This window comes from Microtus oregoni, unplaced genomic scaffold, assembly GCF_018167655.1.
Source record: "Microtus oregoni isolate MIOR12 unplaced genomic scaffold, Mior012 000012F_ref0000307, whole genome shotgun sequence".
NCBI lineage: Eukaryota > Metazoa > Chordata > Mammalia > Rodentia > Cricetidae > Microtus > Microtus oregoni.
In genome coordinates, this window is record NW_024543071.1 from 29,524,531 (window position 1) to 29,542,408 (window position 17,878).

At 39.1% G+C, this 17,878-nt stretch overlaps 1 protein-coding gene across 3 annotated transcripts in view; it reads left to right on the forward strand.

Annotated features, from left to right (window-relative positions):
• Window positions 1-17,269, forward strand: part of Prkg1 (protein kinase cGMP-dependent 1) — a 1,122,235-nt gene extending 1,104,966 nt beyond the window's left edge. For all 3 annotated transcript variants that reach the window (XM_041660894.1, XM_041660893.1, XM_041660895.1), the window contains 6 exons: window positions 3,125-3,266; window positions 4,426-4,589; window positions 7,352-7,474; window positions 7,560-7,622; window positions 14,061-14,127; window positions 16,313-17,269. In XM_041660894.1, the coding sequence (XP_041516828.1) occupies window positions 3,125-3,266; window positions 4,426-4,589; window positions 7,352-7,474; window positions 7,560-7,622; window positions 14,061-14,127; window positions 16,313-16,411 (658 nt within the window). In that variant the 3' untranslated portion in view covers window positions 16,412-17,269. The remainder of the gene's footprint in view (window positions 1-3,124; window positions 3,267-4,425; window positions 4,590-7,351; window positions 7,475-7,559; window positions 7,623-14,060; window positions 14,128-16,312) is intronic.
• The last annotated feature ends 609 nt before the right edge of the window (window positions 17,270-17,878 follow it).

The following is a 17,878-nucleotide window of genomic DNA, read 5'->3' on the forward strand; positions in this document are numbered from 1 at the left end:
GATGCTTTATCTTTGTTACATTCTGACATCTCGGCATTCAGCTTACGATAAGCTGAGTAAATACTGTGATTGAACTTTAATTGGAGCTCATCAATAAATATATATAAAACCCTCTATTTCTATCTAATTGTCGTTTCATGCCGTTTAGCTGAAACAGCGACTCCCAAAGCACGTCTGGGAGCCTATTCTTGGAGTTTGAGTGCAAATGATGTAGCTGTCAAAGCACAATTTGTTCATTTCAAAGAGCTCGCCAAAATAAATGATTTATTTCTTGGAGCAACTCTAAACAGTTGGCAAAATAAGATTTCACTTCTATTTAGATCAAATTTACATTGCCATTAGCAATTCTAATTGTAATGTTTCATTCTGAGTCACTTTAATGCTATGCTCTGGGACTGCTTTCAGTGGCTTTGATCGAATGTTTAGGGGTGCAACCATGCGCTACTGATGCCTTGTTGACATGAATTCATTTCTCAAAGTTTGAGACAAGACTTTCCTTAATCCTTTAAAAATCAGTTACAAATATACTTTTATAAAGGGTATGTATACTCAATATAGATTATTGAAAGAATTAGAAGCCAACCTTCTAGAGCCTTGTAAATTTCAAAATGGCTCAAATACAGGTTAGGTACTCCTGATGAAATGAAATAATCAATCTCTGGATTCAAACAAGCTGTGCAGTGTGCAGTCTCTAACACCTCACTCATGTGCTGTTTTGATTAGTGTTTCTCTGGAATGCTGAATGTTCAGGAGACTGAAGTCATATACAACATGGGATATATGTGTGTATACATATATATGCTTATTTTTAAATTAAAGCATCTAATTTCAAAGAATCTTACATTCTTGATAGAAAACATGCTTAAACTTTATTAAGACCAAAGGAGAAAGGGAACTCAAGACAATGAATGCTCTAATCCCTTTCCAGTCTCCAGAACTGCAGACTTTTAGATCTGCTGAGGTTTTCTATCCCTTGAAGGGCAAGTGTAGCCTGAGGACATCATTCACTCTGGTTCTTTCCAGAGAGCTTCCTCCACCCTTAGAAATCACAGTTGTGTCCCTCAGCTCTCACTGGGACAATGGTAGAAACTAAGCAATGCGAGCTAAAGTTCTGACCTTTAGAGCAGTAAATGTCTTCATACCCAGAGATTAATTCAATCTGGAATTTTATTTGTAGGATTCATGTTTGAGATAAGGGCTCCTTACAGTCCAGGCTGACCTCCTGCCTCAGCCTCCCAGGTATTGGCATCACAGCTATATGCTCTCATACCTGGCTTAGCTGTGCTCACGCCCACTGCTTGTAACTACTCAGTGAATACAGCAGGTAAGCCAAGTCTCCACAGCTGAACATAGTATTTCTAAATAAAAACTGCCTGCAAGACATCTGCTTTAGGCTTGGACTTGCAGATGAATTTTGTAAATATGTAGCCACATTCCAATGCTCAGGTTGTTAGACTTTACTCAAGTTTTTAAAAAGAAGCAGGTGTCACCAAAATGGAAGCAGGCATCAGGGACCTGCCTACGAGCAAGATCCTGCACCATTATTTATTGGGCACCACCTGAAGTGGTGGTACCTTATGTTTTATCACAGTTACTTCCAGAGCTTGTAAAGTTCTAACTAACAGTCATAAATTCTGAAGTTATTCATAAAGCACGATTGATAAAAACTCAGAGAAAGATATTGGGGTTCAACCTGAAGGTCAGGAAAGCAAAACAGCCAGCCACTGGCTCTTACCTTGACCTCAGTCTGAAATGGTGATCCTGCCTCCAGGAGTCTCAGAATGAAACTGAGAGCTGTCTCCTCCTGTTTTATAAGTCTCTCTATGGCTGGGGTTAAAGGGATGCACCACTGGGATTTAAGGTATGCACCACCCAGTTTCTATGGCAACTAGTGTAGCTACTGGGATTAATGGTGTGTGTTGCCACTACCTGGTCTGTAAAGCTAACCAGTAGAACTGTTTTACTCTCTGATCTACAGGCATGTTTTATTTATTAAAATATAAATGAAATACCACTCCATATTCAATTGAACCTCAGTATTTGAGAAAGAAAAAAAGAAGACATTTATCTTAAGTGCAGTGAATAAAGAAGTATAAAAGTTCTGCTTTAGAGACAAGGAATGACCTTAGAGCTCTCTTTTATTATTATTTTAATCAATAAAACATGAGTAAATATAGACACATACACATACAGATGAAACTGAGAAAGACAGGAAGCAGAGAGACAGAGAAAATACTTTCTTGTTAAATGTTGGAATTCACCAGTTCCTTCCAGGCACTTTGTCTTCTGGTTGCGTTTTAGTTCCATGTCTTCCTACTGATAAGAAGGCAATGGTGTCGGAGGTAGACACTGTCTTGGTGGCAGAGGCTGCAGGGACCTAGCATTCAGCAGGTGAGAAGGTTGGCAGTGTTGCAGCCCCATGGTGTGGCTCTCTGTAAACATTGGCCTCTTTCCTTTGCACATTCACAAGAACTCTATCTACACTCTTTAGAAAGATTCATATATAAATTTGCTAAAAGTAACCATGAAAAATCCATATACTTAAATCATGTATTAATTATATATATAGGCTTATTATTGAAGGTGACTCTATTTAATATGACTTCTTTGGACTAGAGATACAGCTAGATGGTATAGGACTTGGCAAGTGTATATACATATACATATACATATACATATACATATACATATACATATACATGGAGAACTAACTGGGTTTGATCCCAAGTAAAAAGAATAAACAATAATTAATTAATCAAAATAACCTCTCATTTGAAAAGCAATAGCGTACAAGTGCTAATACAGGACTCTTCTTCTTCCCACAGCTAGGACTCGGCACTTTTTATATAGCAGCGGGTTGTTTAGAGGAAGCCACAAAGTCCGTGAAACTTAATGTTACTGATCCTTTCCTGAGCCTTTCAGGAAGTCAGATTTAACTGTCCCACTCAAAGGGGCCGATAAAACGATCCTCCTAATGGAATGAAAATCATGTAATACGGAGCCAGTTAGACCTCGGCCTCTGAGCCAACTTTGCTGCAGAAATATAATGAACTCACATACACATGAATCAGTTTTCTAGAGAATGAATTTTTCATACACTGTTTATCGCGTTTTCCATTTTCAGGGGTTCGTTTGAAGATTCGACAACCAGATTTTACACAGCGTGTGTGGTAGAAGCATTTGCCTATCTGCATTCCAAAGGAATCATTTACAGGGACCTCAAGCCAGAAAATCTGATCCTAGATCACCGAGGTTATGCCAAGCTGGTCAGTGTGTTTCACACAACAGTTGTGTCCTGGAGTTCTAACGTATTCTTGTTCATTTGTTAACACAAAATACTTTCCATTTTAGTGTTATAACTTCTTGAAAGCAGTGTGAGCACCGTAGTTCCCTATTACAATGTATTTCAAATTATGTAAAGTTTTATGAGAAACTAAATTGGCTACATTTGAATTAATAATAGCCCCACAAAGCATGTGTCCTAACAACTTCTAGAAAATGCCATTGTTAGCATGTATTCATAGACCTGAAAGCACTTATACATACTGTTCTGTATTTCTAGCCTGCTTGCAGTGAAAATTAGTGTTACACAAGACCGTGGACGTTTTAGTATTTGATATTTAAGAATAATGTCTTGAGGAATGAGTTCTGAGGTAATATTATCTAAGTTGTGTTCACAGTGATAACACTAACTACTGGGCAAGAGAGGCTACTGTATAAGAGAAGCTCTTTTATTTAAAATTGTCTATCTTTCATGGGCTTTGAACCCATTGGTACCTGGTTCTAGTTGTAAACTTTTGGAATTGTTACCCAGGCATGGGCTTTAGATACATCTGTATCAACAGCATGTAACTATTTGAATCTAAACCAAATCATTTTGCAAAAAGGAGGTTTTCTGTATTTGTAGCTCCTCCAAAACGTTCCACAAAAAGAGGATGGATTTTTGTTTTATCTGCTTGTTTACCAGGAGTAGAATATTGCTCTCTTAATTGTGCCACTCTGCTCCTTCAACAGTATATTCAATACTGGAGCTGTCAACTTCATACATCAGAGGATAGCATGCATATTCTAGGAGAACTTTTATAATGGCCCACCTGTATCTCCACCTGATTAAAGGAGAAATTCTTCCTTTATTCCACAGCCAATATTCGGGGGGAGGGGAGGTCATAGAAAAGATGAAAATGTGTTTCTAGAAACAGGCTTTTCTTTTAATGGTTTTAATTGTATCTATGTTCAGGTTTCCCTTTTCTCATTGGAACAGAATTTGAACAGGGCATCTGTGTTTGCAACATACATGATTCCTTTTAGAAAACAGGACTGTAATGACTTTTCCTTTTTGGTATTATCAGTGTGCTCAGCTAAATGCATATTTTTCTACAGCTTGATCATAAATAGCTTAAGTGTCTTGCTTTCTCTCTTCATAAGGTTGACTTTGGCTTTGCAAAGAAAATAGGATTTGGAAAGAAAACATGGACTTTTTGTGGGACTCCAGAATACGTAGCCCCAGAGATCATCCTGAACAAAGGTCATGACATTTCAGCTGACTATTGGTCGCTAGGAATCCTAATGTATGAGCTTCTGACTGGCAGGTATGGACATTTCCAGGGAACTGCGAACAAGAGGCCTCAGACAGCTGTGCACTCCTGCCTTTGGCACTCTGAGTAGATGATCTTCAGGGTACCTCACTATACCATGGAACTCAACTTCAGTTATTATTGCAAATAGTCACATATTCATAAAGAAAGCAGCAAAATAGATCACTTGAGTGCAAACAATTCAACACCAACTTTAATCTTGTCATTGCTGCCAATCATGTGTATATGTATGAGTGTGTGTGTGTGTGTGTGTGTGTGTGTGTGTGTGCGCGCGCGCGCGTGCTTGTTTGTGTATATAATAGAGAGAGATCAAGTTTTCTTGGGATTTGTTACACTAGTCATTTAGCTGACCATACAGTACAAGAAATGATAATTATATAAATAATTCTATGGACAGATTTCCTTGGAAATAAGAGGACTGGCTTGCAGGCTTTGTATTGAAATAGCTGAAATGTCAGCTATTTGTTCATCATAATATTATAACCAACAGTCATTAGGAATACCGAAGGACATAAGACAGGCTACGAGTTCGCCAAGCAATACTACTGTAAGAAAAATTAATGTCCCACCGTGGTACTTGCTAAAGACGTTGAGTAACCCAGGGTCTGCAAGGCCTGTGGAGTTCAGAAGGCTTCTGTACAATCTAATTCTGTACAATGTAAGGCTAAGACTGCCTAGGCCTTGCAGAAAGATTAGAATGTAGATGAAGAGAGAGGGGACATTTTAAGCATGGCTTTCCTCAAAGAAAATTGTAAGATAAGAGTAACCGATGATTCAGAAATCTCACTATTAGGTGTTACCATTGGCAGAATGCTCGGAGCAACAACACCATGATGTATCTGCAGCCAATTTTCTAAACTCGGTTCTGAGGAATTGATATCAGAGGCACAAAAACGTGATGCATGCATGGTGCTGGCCATGAGAGGATTAGGGCTGCAGTTAGGCCCCAGCTTCTCTTCATCACCTTTAATGTTGAAAGATGGCTTCCCAATAACCGTGTAGTCCCAAGGAAGAAAAGAATTTAGCCAGGGTAGTTTACGTGAAAAGCTATTCCTATACTTAAAACATGACATAGATATTGTTCACGGAGGCCTTTCTCACAAACACTGACTGGTAAAGTCAGTAAAAGAGTGAATCTGTGAGAGTCTCAGCAACAGAGAAACTGGCAAATGGAGTGTTGTTGTGTTTAATATGATTAATTAGAATTTAGACGAAATATTTTAAATGTTATTGAAGAGAGTGTAAATACTATATTCTTTGACCATTTTAATACCAATGTCAGTAAAGTTAATATGGAAGGAAAGCTATAGATACATTTATTTCTCATCATTCAAAATTAATGATCTCAAATACTTTTAATAATTGAAGCATGACATTACAAAACTCAAAGTTCAGATATCTTTCCTTTATTTTAGAACAATATTTTAGAAATTGATATTGTTGTTAAAAAATACATATTCAAAGCTTATAACTTATAACTCCTGCTTGAAGCAAAATTAAGTTGAACTCATCTGCATTTTTAAAAAATATACAGTATAATCCTGTCTGTGCCTGTGCAGACAAATAATTTTATGAAATCATGTTCATCAAATGTTGCTTATTAATATTTGGGGCATTATATAGCTATTTCTACGAAATAACATTTCATAGTGTTATGAATATCTTAGTCTACATTAAGCATGCATCATCTTTAAATACACAAAGGCATCTCTAATAAATTACTTGGCTGTCTAAAATAAACACAAATGTGAAAAGCACCAGTTAGAAAGTGTTAAATTTAAAAAATAAAAAAGTTTTTAAGCGGGCAGTGGTGTCACATGGCTTTAATTCCAGCACTTGGGATTTTATACCTTTAATCCCAGGCCGGGGGATCTCTGTGAGTTCAAAGCAACCTGGTAAACAAGAGCTAGGACTGTAACACAGAGAAATAACCGAACCCCCCAAAAAGTGCTAAACTAATCACAAAAAGACTAAGTATTTGAGTCTTTATTTTTGAAACAAGATCAAAACTGGCAAGTTAACTCAAAAGAATAAAAAGGACATTCCAAGATCTCCTGAGTAAATTGGGAGCATGGGGACCTTGGAAGAGGGTTGAAGGGGGAGGGAGAGGCAGAGAAGGGAGCAGAGAAAAATGTAGAGCTCAGTAAAAATTAATGAAAAAAGGATATCCCATTCTAATACCACATAAAGTGCAGACAGTAAGAGATTAAACAGAATCACATGTGTATCCATTTGAATGGCAAGTAAAGCCGCAATCCCTAGCTAATAATATACTAAAGTAAATAGAAAGACACTCACAAATAAGAGAAGCCTAAAAGTGAAGAATATGAGCTCCTATTAAAATAAATAAAATAAAATCATTCTTAAGATTTATTCCCCAAAGAGGTATAAACCCAGAAAGTAACTTCTGAAGAAAGAATTTGTCAAGTATATGATAATCACCCAAGGGCCACCCTTGAGGCGATGTGGAGTTCGGGAGACAGCACAGTGACTGACAAGGGCGTGAGAGGGACCATTGCACGAGCCGCATCCAGCAGGGGTTTTGCTAAAGAGCGGCCCGGGAAGCCTTCCACAGTGCTTGGTTATTTTCTAACTCGCATTCTGTTGTGGCTAGCATAATGCATATCTCATTCCAGTGTCATAACTAATGCAGTCCCCTCCACATAAAAGCTGACGTCATGCGTGTGGCTGTAACAACTTTCTAATTCCTCTTCTGTGAGTAAAAGCCCTGTCTCTTTCTGTCTTCTTCCTGGCAGTCCACCTTTCTCAGGCCCAGACCCCATGAAAACCTATAACATCATCCTGCGGGGAATTGACATGATAGAATTTCCAAAGAAGATTGCAAAAAATGCTGCTAACTTAATTAAAAAACTATGCAGGTAAGTATTTGAAGTGCATCATTTTAAAAGAATTATAATGCGCAAGTATCCGGCTTTTTTCACATGACGATTATTTCATTTTCAGGGACAACCCATCAGAAAGGTTAGGAAATTTGAAAAACGGAGTGAAAGACATTCAAAAACACAAGTAAGTGATTTTTTAAATATAATTCAAAAAACATATCAAATTTCCCCAGAGTGTAAGTTTTTAGTTATTGGTCAGAACATTCAGTTTTTTCTAATCTTTTCTATGTGTACCTGGAAATTTGCTCATGTCTATGCAGCAATCCATTGACTCAGTTTCTCTCCATTAACACTAACCAGTATTTATTTGTTGTACCCCTTGGAACAACAAAAAAAAACACATGTATATTTCTAACTTTGTTTTCTGCTGCATGAGGAAAGCAAAATTGCTCCCTAAATCATACCCTATTTTTTTAATTAAAGGTCAAATCTAGAGATAGAGCTACATAAAGAGGTTTCTAATCATTGATGGCAGTGGGAGTAGGAGACAGGGACACAGCCCCATAGCCCTCTTAGAGTAGCTGAAGCTCTTTCTTCGGCTTTCTCCATTCAGGCCAAAGTGGGACTCTTGACTTCGCTGAGGAGAGTCCTGCATTTCAGGTCAGCCGAAGATGAAGCAGAGTTGAAGTTATTAGGAAGGGATGTAAGCATTCAGAAAGACATACCCAAGTATGGATGTAGGCTTTCTCAACGGTGCCACACTCGGGTGTCTTAGGAAGAGCCTTGGGTTCAATTTTGATGGCTACCAAGTGATATCTTCAAAGGTTGCTAGGAATCTTTATGTTTCCCTTTTTCCTAATTTTTCCCTAATTTTTTTCAAATGAGAATATGAGGTAGCTCTTGAAATAACTGGGATAAGATGGACACGGGATAAGATAAAACTTACCGGGATTGAGTTACTAGGGTTTCAAAGAAGGATTAAGACTTTTTTTTTTTCTGTATTGTGAGGGAATTTCAGTGAGTCCTGAAAATTCACCCGTGTTTAATTTCCAACAGTTTAATATACCCCTGATATCAAAAGGTAGGAGTAGAACGAAAGGACTGCATTAACATACAAATTGAAAGTCGTGGGGGTACATTCATGCCCTTGACTCACGCCCTATACCAAACATTCTCTAGGCAAACCACTCCCTGGGTGGAATCCCAAGTTATTTCCATAAAGGGAACAAGAACCTAGTTGGTTCCTTAGGTTTTTGTTTTAGGGAGGGACCAGCTACTTCCCTAATTCAGGAGCAAGGGGTCTGGCAACTAGCCACCCCTGTTTACAAAAGCCTTAAAAGAGCAGAACTCTGATTTACAACTAGGTGAAAACTTTGAGTTAAAGCACGGTAACCTCGAACTAAAAGCAAGTCCCAAAACTCTCTGACCTTTGGCCTCTTTAGGCCTCCACAATGCCTCCCTTTTTATTAATTTTAATAAAGCCTGTGCTTCTGCAACAGGACAGATGATCGCGCCTGCCTTAAGACATCTTGTACTATACATGGGCTTTCTAGTGAGAGTCCTAGCGAACTGTAGGCTTACAAGTGGGAAAGGAGAAAGGTCCTGTGCACTTACGCCTTAAGCAGATTCCTTGTTTTAACAGCTCTGTGTAACAGTAACATTGTGTCTATGTAGGTAATCTTCATAGCAAATGGTTCTTGACTCTGGTCTAGCCGGAAGCTTTGACCAGACTCTGGAGTGAAGTTTTACTTCTCCTTCTCATGTCCTCTCAGTCTTCTCTTCCAGTCTTACCTTAGTTTCCTCCCGAGACTTTGATCCCTTAAACTTAGTGGTGGATAATGCTCAAAGGTCTATATTTTAAAATGTCTTTGCTCTGAACAGGGATGCAAACATTAAGCATCCAGACAGCTAAAGTCTCAACCTATGATACCTAAAAATTAGATAAGAATGTCTGAGTTTGGTCCCTGGAGGATCCTCATCCCATGGAAATCTATAAGGGACAGCAAACATATAAATGAGAAAGTATAACATAGATTGTTATATTTAATGTTAGCAAGAAAAACAACAGTGCCTCTTTATTCATGAGATACCTGACAATCAAGATGCTAGTAACTGATTGACACTTAAGTCAGATTCTGACCTAGATTGGACTGAGGATACAACACAAAGCCTGACCTATCAGATATATATGCTCCACTCTAATAATGAAGTGTGTGGGTTCTCCATGTGCTGTTATCAGAATATTGAGGGACACCTTCCTTATCATCTTTTCAAAAAATGTAGTCTTTAAGAAATTCATATATGTACACAGTGAAATATGATCATATCCATCCTATATTTCCCCCTCTAGCTCCTCAAGGATACCTTTTGAATTTCAAAGCCAGAACCCTTGGGCTGCCATAGAACCTACTGATAGTTATATACTGAGAATATGGTCAAGCATAAAAGAACAATTCCAAGAAGGAATCCAGTGTAAAATACATTACAAAAAAAAAAAAACACAGTGTGAGGTTTGGACCATTGATTATATATGCTAACTGTGTCTTCAAAAATGACAACATGCCAAATTTGTAAGGGGGATTTATCTTTGCATTTAGGAAGATGTGATATTAAGATGTCTCATTTATTTATTATTTCTTATTTGAAGAGAATTTTTAGAGCTTTACAGAATTTACAGCTTTAAGTGGAATGTTCTCAGGATATCACTGAAGCTAGGAAGTCTCAGGAGGGACAATTTTTTATAGAATATATGGCATTTTGAGTTCTCTCAGCCGGTGTGTGATTAGATCTCTGTCCACCATGTGAAGCTGACAGTGCACATGGGAAATACATTCTTGACAGGGAAGCATTTGCGTAAGATCTTGTTGTCAATCTCTTTCTCTGAACATACCGGCCCTTTGTAAGGAGTTAAGGAAAGGTGCTTAGTTCCACCTCCTTAGTGATTATGGAGATAAAACAGACAGGACATTGTGACTGTTTGGATTATAGACTTTATGATCCTTTAGCTCCAAAAACATAAGTGACAAGAGCAGTTAATGCCTCTCTTCCCAGGGGTTGTGAATCACGAAGTCCCTGAGTACTTTTCTTCTGAACAGTTTGAACAAGAGTTTTCTGTTGCCTTGAGTTTACCAGGCATTTCCAGTCAGTCTGTGGCCTGCGCTTTCTCTGCTTTGCTATGGGGTGAACTTACATTTGGTTCTGGGACAGGTGTATTAGAGCCGCATCTGTTTATAATCTACCAGCATTGCCACAGCCCCTACCGCTTGTGAACATCTTAGCTATTCACACACTGTAGGAACCAGCTGCAGAAGCAAGCTGCAAGTGTCCCCGAGTGTTTAAGTGAAGAGTCCTCATGCTGGCTTATTCAGCTACACGGAAGACACAAGGCTTTTCTAAATGAAAACTTCCCAGTGCTGGGGCTGATAAGAATCCCTGTGGCTTAGGGTCATCCTTATCAACACCATACAAGTCTAGTGAGTAAGTAGTCCTAAGTTGTTGATTAAGGCAAAGAACAAAGCCCCAATAATGAAAAGAAAATTGACATTTTTAACCTGTCTGGAGTTTTCTGGGACACTTCAATGTTGACTGAAAGCTTTCACTAAGAAAACTAGGGCAATGTCGCCTGTGAAGGCATCCATCATTAGAGCTGAAAGTCCGTAATTCCCTTGGGAGGGTAGGACAAGTTTGGGCTGGTATCTGTGGTCTAGCACTTGTAGAACATCAGTCCAGGCCCTTCTGCTTTGGAAGTCTCCACTGAAAAGGCGAGTGTTGTTCTGTCGGGCTTGCTTTTAGAAATGACTTTTTCTTCTGCCTGATATTTTCAGTTCTCTTTCTTTGTCTTATCATGTTTTGCCAAAAAAAATTAGTATGCTGGTTATTATGTGACATGGAGAGATTTTTTCTGGTTTTGTCTATGTGGGGCTCTTCGTGCCTCCTGCCCTTTAATGGGCATCTCTTTCCTTATTCTTCTATGATTTTATTGAAAATCTATTTTGTGCCTTTGACCTGGGTTTCTTCATCTACACCTAAATTTGTATCTTTGGTCTTTTTATAGTGTACCAGATTTCCTAAGTGTTTTGTTCGTGTGTGTGTGTGTGTGTGTGTGTGTGTGAGAGAGAGAGAGAGAGAGAGAGAGAGAGAGAGAGAGAGTTTATATTTAATAGTTTCTTCGACTGAATGATCCATTCCCTCTAGCTTATCTTCAAGATCTGATATTGCTGGGTGGTGCTGGCACCTGTCTTTAATCTCAGCACTGGGGAGGCAGATAGACCTCTGTGAGTTCAAGGCCAGCCTGGTCTACAGATCTAGTTCCAGGACAGCCTAGGCTACACAGTGAAACCCTGCCTTGAAAAAACAAAAAAAAAAATCTTTTTTGGAAAACCTGATATTATTATCTCTTCTACTTGATGTAATCAATTGCTGAGACTTTCCCATGACCTTTCTGTTTAACTCCCTGCTTCATCTTGTTATATCATTTTGGCTTTTCTGCAAAGGATCCATCCTTTTTATTTAATGTTCATATCTTGATTTGTTTTCATCGCTTTGCTCAGCTGTTTGTAGTTTCAGGCTCCTTATCTAGGCATTTGTTCAGATCCCCTCTGAGTTCCTTGAATATATTTTACTTGTGGTTTGTTTTTTTTTTTCCCAGTGGAGCCTAGGCATCTGGAGTTAGATATTTGGCAGTTTGGGTTGTGACTATTTCATCTCATCTTGGTGGAGTGGTATTTGGATCTCAGTTTGCTGTTACCCTAACATGCTAGGTTATGGACCAACTGAATGGTTCTTGGTGTTCAATCTTGGGGTCACTCTGTGTTGTTATGTGAATGGGGTTTCAGAAGTAATCTCAGCAAGTGAGAATGCAACTTCTGAGTCTATGAGTGAACCTTCTGTGGACTGAAAAGAATTTCCCTACCAGTTTTCTGTTGTGGCAACCTCATCGAGTTCTGCAAGTGCTCCTTGGGTTGGAGGAGCTAGAGTCGCAGTGAGAGTAGGCAGTTGCAATGTAGGGGTGTGATGGATAACAACACACCATCTTCAAGGTGTTGTGGAAGCCAGGATGGGTATCCTTATCTAGAGGCAGGGACACAAGACGTTATGATCCTAGGGTGTCCTGGTAGGTGGAGTTCCAGGTCAAATTCCATACTGGACCAGGGGAGGAAGGTGGGTATGATAGTTGGATAATAAGCAGGAAGTTGTGGGGAATGGGTCTAAAGGACCAACCTAAAATTCAGATCCAACTCTGCACTGTATGGTAGCAGTAAGTAGGGTGGCTAATACGAACATGGGTGCCAAGATGCACTATGGAACCTAGCGTGGTTCCAGGAGTAAAATCAGACTGGGTGAATGGGTGGTTGGTAGGCAGGAGGGTGGAATAGGTTTGAGGGACATACCAGAAATTTCTGGTTAGATTCAGTATGATGCCAAGATGCAGTGGTGGGTTAGGTGATTCATTTACAGGCACATAGGCAGAATGGTTCTTAGGGAACCTACATGAAGTTATAGGTTATATTCCATTTGGTGCAGTGGATAAAGGGACTGATAGGCAGGAGTGTAGGAAGAAGAGGTCTGAGGAGACCTGCCTATTGTCCCCTACCAGATCTAGGTGGTTTGGGGTTATATAGCAGGTATGGTGGCTGACAGGCAGGTCAATGGAAGGAGTCTTGGTGATTTGCCTAGAATTTTCCTTCAGACTCCACTCAGATTACAACCGTATCCAAGGGACCTATGAAGTCACACTATATTCTGATTTACCAAAAAAAGGGGGGATGAGAGAATATTTCTTATCTAGCTTTTGAGGTACAATTTGAGCCACAAAAATCCTATATATGGCTATTTCCAACACACGTAGCTTACCCTCTCTTTAGAAGCTCATGGCTTACTTGGGGGAGTCTTACTCTCTGCATGTGTTCCTCTTTCTAGCAAGCCCCAGTGCTGAACTCTATGTTAAAATGCTTTCTTAACCAGTCTTAACTCTGCCCCATACTGGCTCATCTGAAATTTTTATCTGCAACCAAGTCAAGGATCCCATTCCTGCCTGAGCCGAGCCCTCTGAAAGACTACTCCAGGCTGTGACAAGTGACTGTGTGGAGCTGGTCTTTGATCATCCACCCCCGCTGTAACTGGCAGATTGATTCACTGGCAAAGATGGAAAGTGTTTGTGGTGCATAGAGAAAAGCACTTTATGACATGTATTAAATTAAGATAGTGCAAGAACTTAGACATACAGACAAAACTGAAATTGCAAAAAAGTTGCATGATAAATTGGTGGGTGAATTTGACAATTATACCTTAAGTATAAATATTTTTAAAATCTTTAGATATGATGATTTTAAAATATTTTAATAATTTGACAAAAATTATTTTTAAAAAAAATTAATATTTTTTACATTTTATAAAATAAGCTCATTGAAAACATTCTGAGCCGTATGTGGCAGCACACGTCTGTGATTTGGGAACTGCAGGCAGGAGGATCAGTAGTTCAAAGTCATCATCACCTACAGAGTAGGTCTGAGGGATCCTAGACTACTGAGAACCTTCTACGTATCAGTTATATCAAATATGCTGTAGTGTGAAAATCTCACAGAGATGCAATGTCTTACTTGTCTTTATTTCTGTTTCTTAGATGGTTCGAAGGCTTTAATTGGGAAGGCTTAAGAAAAGGCACCTTGACACCTCCCATAATTCCAAGTGTAAGTAGACTTTTTAGTTAATAAACGGTACATACCTGATGGCATTTTTCAGTCAACCAAGAGTTGATCTTTTTAGACTTTTATGATCAAATCATAAAAGCTATGAAACACCATATTAAAATGATGGTCTATTCTGAAATCCAAACATAATACCAACAAATCTGTGGGTGGTTATTATGGGTATGATTTCTCTTTATCTTTTTAAATTCTTCATTGAAACTCAAGTGCCCTTTATCCATGAAAACAAGTTAGCTTTTGTTGTGGTACTTGTTAGAAATGTGTTTGTAGCTAAGAGGACATAGACTTTACAGCAACCGTTTTCAGTGTTGTCTCATTTTATATGAGACATGTCTATACCTACCCTAGCATGAGTTGGAAGCCGTATGTTCTTTCCTCCTTCTAGTAGTATCTGAAAGGTGGTTCTCTTTTTTAGTACAGTTGATTTGGGGCAGGGCCAATGCTGTTAAATAGCTAGTTCACTGTGTGAATTGTGCACACCAAAATTAAAATTAAACTAAAATAGATTCCAACTGAAAGCAGTGCACTGTCCCTGCTAAATACAGCATTGCTGTGTTTTTTTTTTTTTAAAAAAGGAAGGGACAGATTTATTATGGTCCTGTGAATTTTGTTTATATGCTCCAATTCTTTGGGATTAACTCAATAGACTTTGTATATAGAAACATTGTCCTTCTGAGATTTATTTCTTTGTTGATTGCTTTCTTTTTAAATTCAGGAAACAAAATAAAGTGCACATCACTGACCCCAATTACATTCACGGGTTTTTGTCTTCAGAGTAAGGGAAGAATAAAAAGAGCCCAAAGAGTTAATGTAAATTTTTCTCACCCAAACTTATAGGGATGACTTTTATACAGTAGGGATAGTTAGAAGAGTTTGGTGCCCTGAAGATGACACTTAGCCAGCGAATATGGAAGAATTTTGCTCAAGTTTAGAACAAACCTCTAAGCTTCCATTACACTTAGAATAAACATATTTCTTAGAATGCTTTCATTATACTTTTAAAAAATAACAAAAAAATGTCTCAAAAAACAAAATAAAATAAAATAACATACAAAATCCATAATATGGCCTTCCAGGACCCATATCCTGGCTTCTGCCTCCTTTGCTGTTTTTACCCCATTCCACTCTCCTCTTTGGTGCAGCAGTCATGATGGTCAGTTAGTTTCAGAACATAGAACCCTCTTAGGAACTCGGTGTGTGCTCTACCTGTTAGCATTCGGGCATCATGCTGGCCTGCCTCCCTGTCACCTGGCAAGATGCACCTGTCAATATTCAGGCGAATGCCTAGCTAGCCCAGGGTCCCACGGCCGCACATGCACTTGTCAGCATTCAAGGCAAAGACTTAGCCAGCCTACAGTCATTACATCATGTGCTGCATGGCCGCTGTAATGCCCTGTATACAAACACCAAGCCCCTTTAAAAGCAATTGCCGTCGGGCGGTGGAGGAGGAGGCCTTTAATCCCAGCACTCGGGAGGCGGAGGTAGATCTACAAGATCTACAAGAGCTAGTGTGCAGCCTGGTCTACAAGAGCTAGTTCCAGGACAGAAAACAAAAGACAAACAAAAACAAACGTGTATAGGTTTGCGTGATAAAATGCCACCCTCCCATAGGCAGATTGAAATCCTGTCATTTGTCACACCATGGAGAGGAATGAAGATCACTTTCACAAATTGAGTGATTTGAGCACAGAGAAGATAAAAGGAGTACACAGTCAATCCCATGTGCATGTTGCTCTTTCGAAGGTTGAGATTAGAATTTTGCTCACCAGAGGCTGGAGAAGATAAAGATGGCAGAGGAGTGGAGAGAGACTAACTTTAGCCACCAAGTTAGATAGGAGCAGAAAGCAGTGGTATACGATCACACTGGAGCAGAGTAACAGAAGATAATAACAACGAGGAACTTTACATTTCAAAAACTAGAAAAAAGTATGTTCAAAGTCCTCATAAGAAAAAATGTCCAGGAGACAGACACATTTAATCTGATCTAAATATTACCGAAGGCACACACTGATCTCGTTATCCATCAGCATATACAGATTTTGTTTTTGTGCATCTGTTTAAAGAATGAATGAATAACTATTCTTTTTAATGATGGAAAATAAAATCTCTAGCTCACAATTCTACCAAAAATAGCAAAACACCTTTCGCTCATTCTCTCACGTTGCAGGTGGCATCACCCACAGACACAAGCAATTTCGACAGCTTCCCTGAGGACAGTGACGAGCCACCCCCGGATGACAACTCAGGCTGGGACATAGACTTCTAATGTATTTCTCTTACCTGCTTCTGCCTTGCTGAAGACAGCTTTTTTCTGAGACACAGCTGCCAGCAAACCTGAGGAAAAGAGAGAAGATTAGTGCTCGGGGTCACCATGATGCCTTTGATTGATGCTGCTCCAGTAACTACGGTGGCATTAGGACTCATTGCTTAGATTATGATAGTGCTCTTTACATGTTTTATGTTTGAACCTACAATAACAGTTGACATGGTGGTCCTGAAGCAAAGCCTTTTACCAGTAAAGTGATGTTTTCTATTGTTGCAATGGCCTTGCTTTGCTCTGATTCTATTTTGAAAGAGTGTAGGAAATACTTCCATCCAGTAGAAGAGTCTGTATCTTGCTAGAACTACCAAGAATAGAGAATAATATATTCGGTACGATAGATGACTGTGGTACAGAAAACCTGGGCTCTTCCCTTCCATCAAGGGAAGGCAGTGGAGCCTGTGACTTCAAGCCAGTATAGACATCGTACAAAGAGGACCACACAGCCGTGGGTCACAGAGGTCATGTTAAACCAGTTTCTTTCCTAGCAGATGACAAGACTGAATGTTACCTTTCTTTTCTGATAGATTCTAAAAATTGGCCTGATACAAAAAGCACAACTGCTGTGGTTCTGTTCGGGCCTCCCACGGCGGGTACAGATGCAGTTTTTGAGGATTGAAAATGTGCATGGTAATTGAGAAATTGGCAAGACAAAGTGGAGGGGGAAAAGAATCCACAATACCATTTCATATCTTTAAAAACTCTATCTATTGTGCTTAAAGATGGTCCTGGAAATGACTAGCAGCCAATTGGTTTTATTTATTACCTAACACCCTCAAACTGAGGCTTAAAATATTCCCTTTTTATAAGAATAAACCCTTAGGGTAGGGGTGGGATAGGGTGGGGAGGAATGAAGACCCATCCAAAAAAATAAAAATAAAAAGGTGCTATGTCTATCTTTCATCTGTAATGTCAGTGTCTGAACGGACGACACAGATTCTAATCATCATGTCTAGCCAGAGACTCAAGCATTTTCATAACTTTATTAAAAACAAACTCCTGTCAGATGTCACAGCACAGTCCAGGGCCCAGAGAGAAAGGATATTAAAAAATGTATTTAAACTAGTCTCTTGTCTTAGGCCTGAACCAAAACACTATATATACAGTCTGAAAGTCCTAAGTCAATGGTATTACAACTATACTAAGGAGCTTTGTTTATTTGAGGAGGAAAACCAAACTGGGCCAGGAGTTGAGGACCTTTCCCTGGATAAGTTTATCAAAGTTAGAAGGGGTTAGAGAGGAACACAGATGATTTCTCAAACCTGCATTTTATCTAAATAGTGCAGAAGTATTACAACCTTGGAATTTCACATTAGCTAGAGAAGACAAGATTTGAAAATGTCAAGCTAACTGTCTTTTTCATATGAGGAAAAGATCATCCAATTAAACCAAGTATGTTGTTGGCAGGCCAGT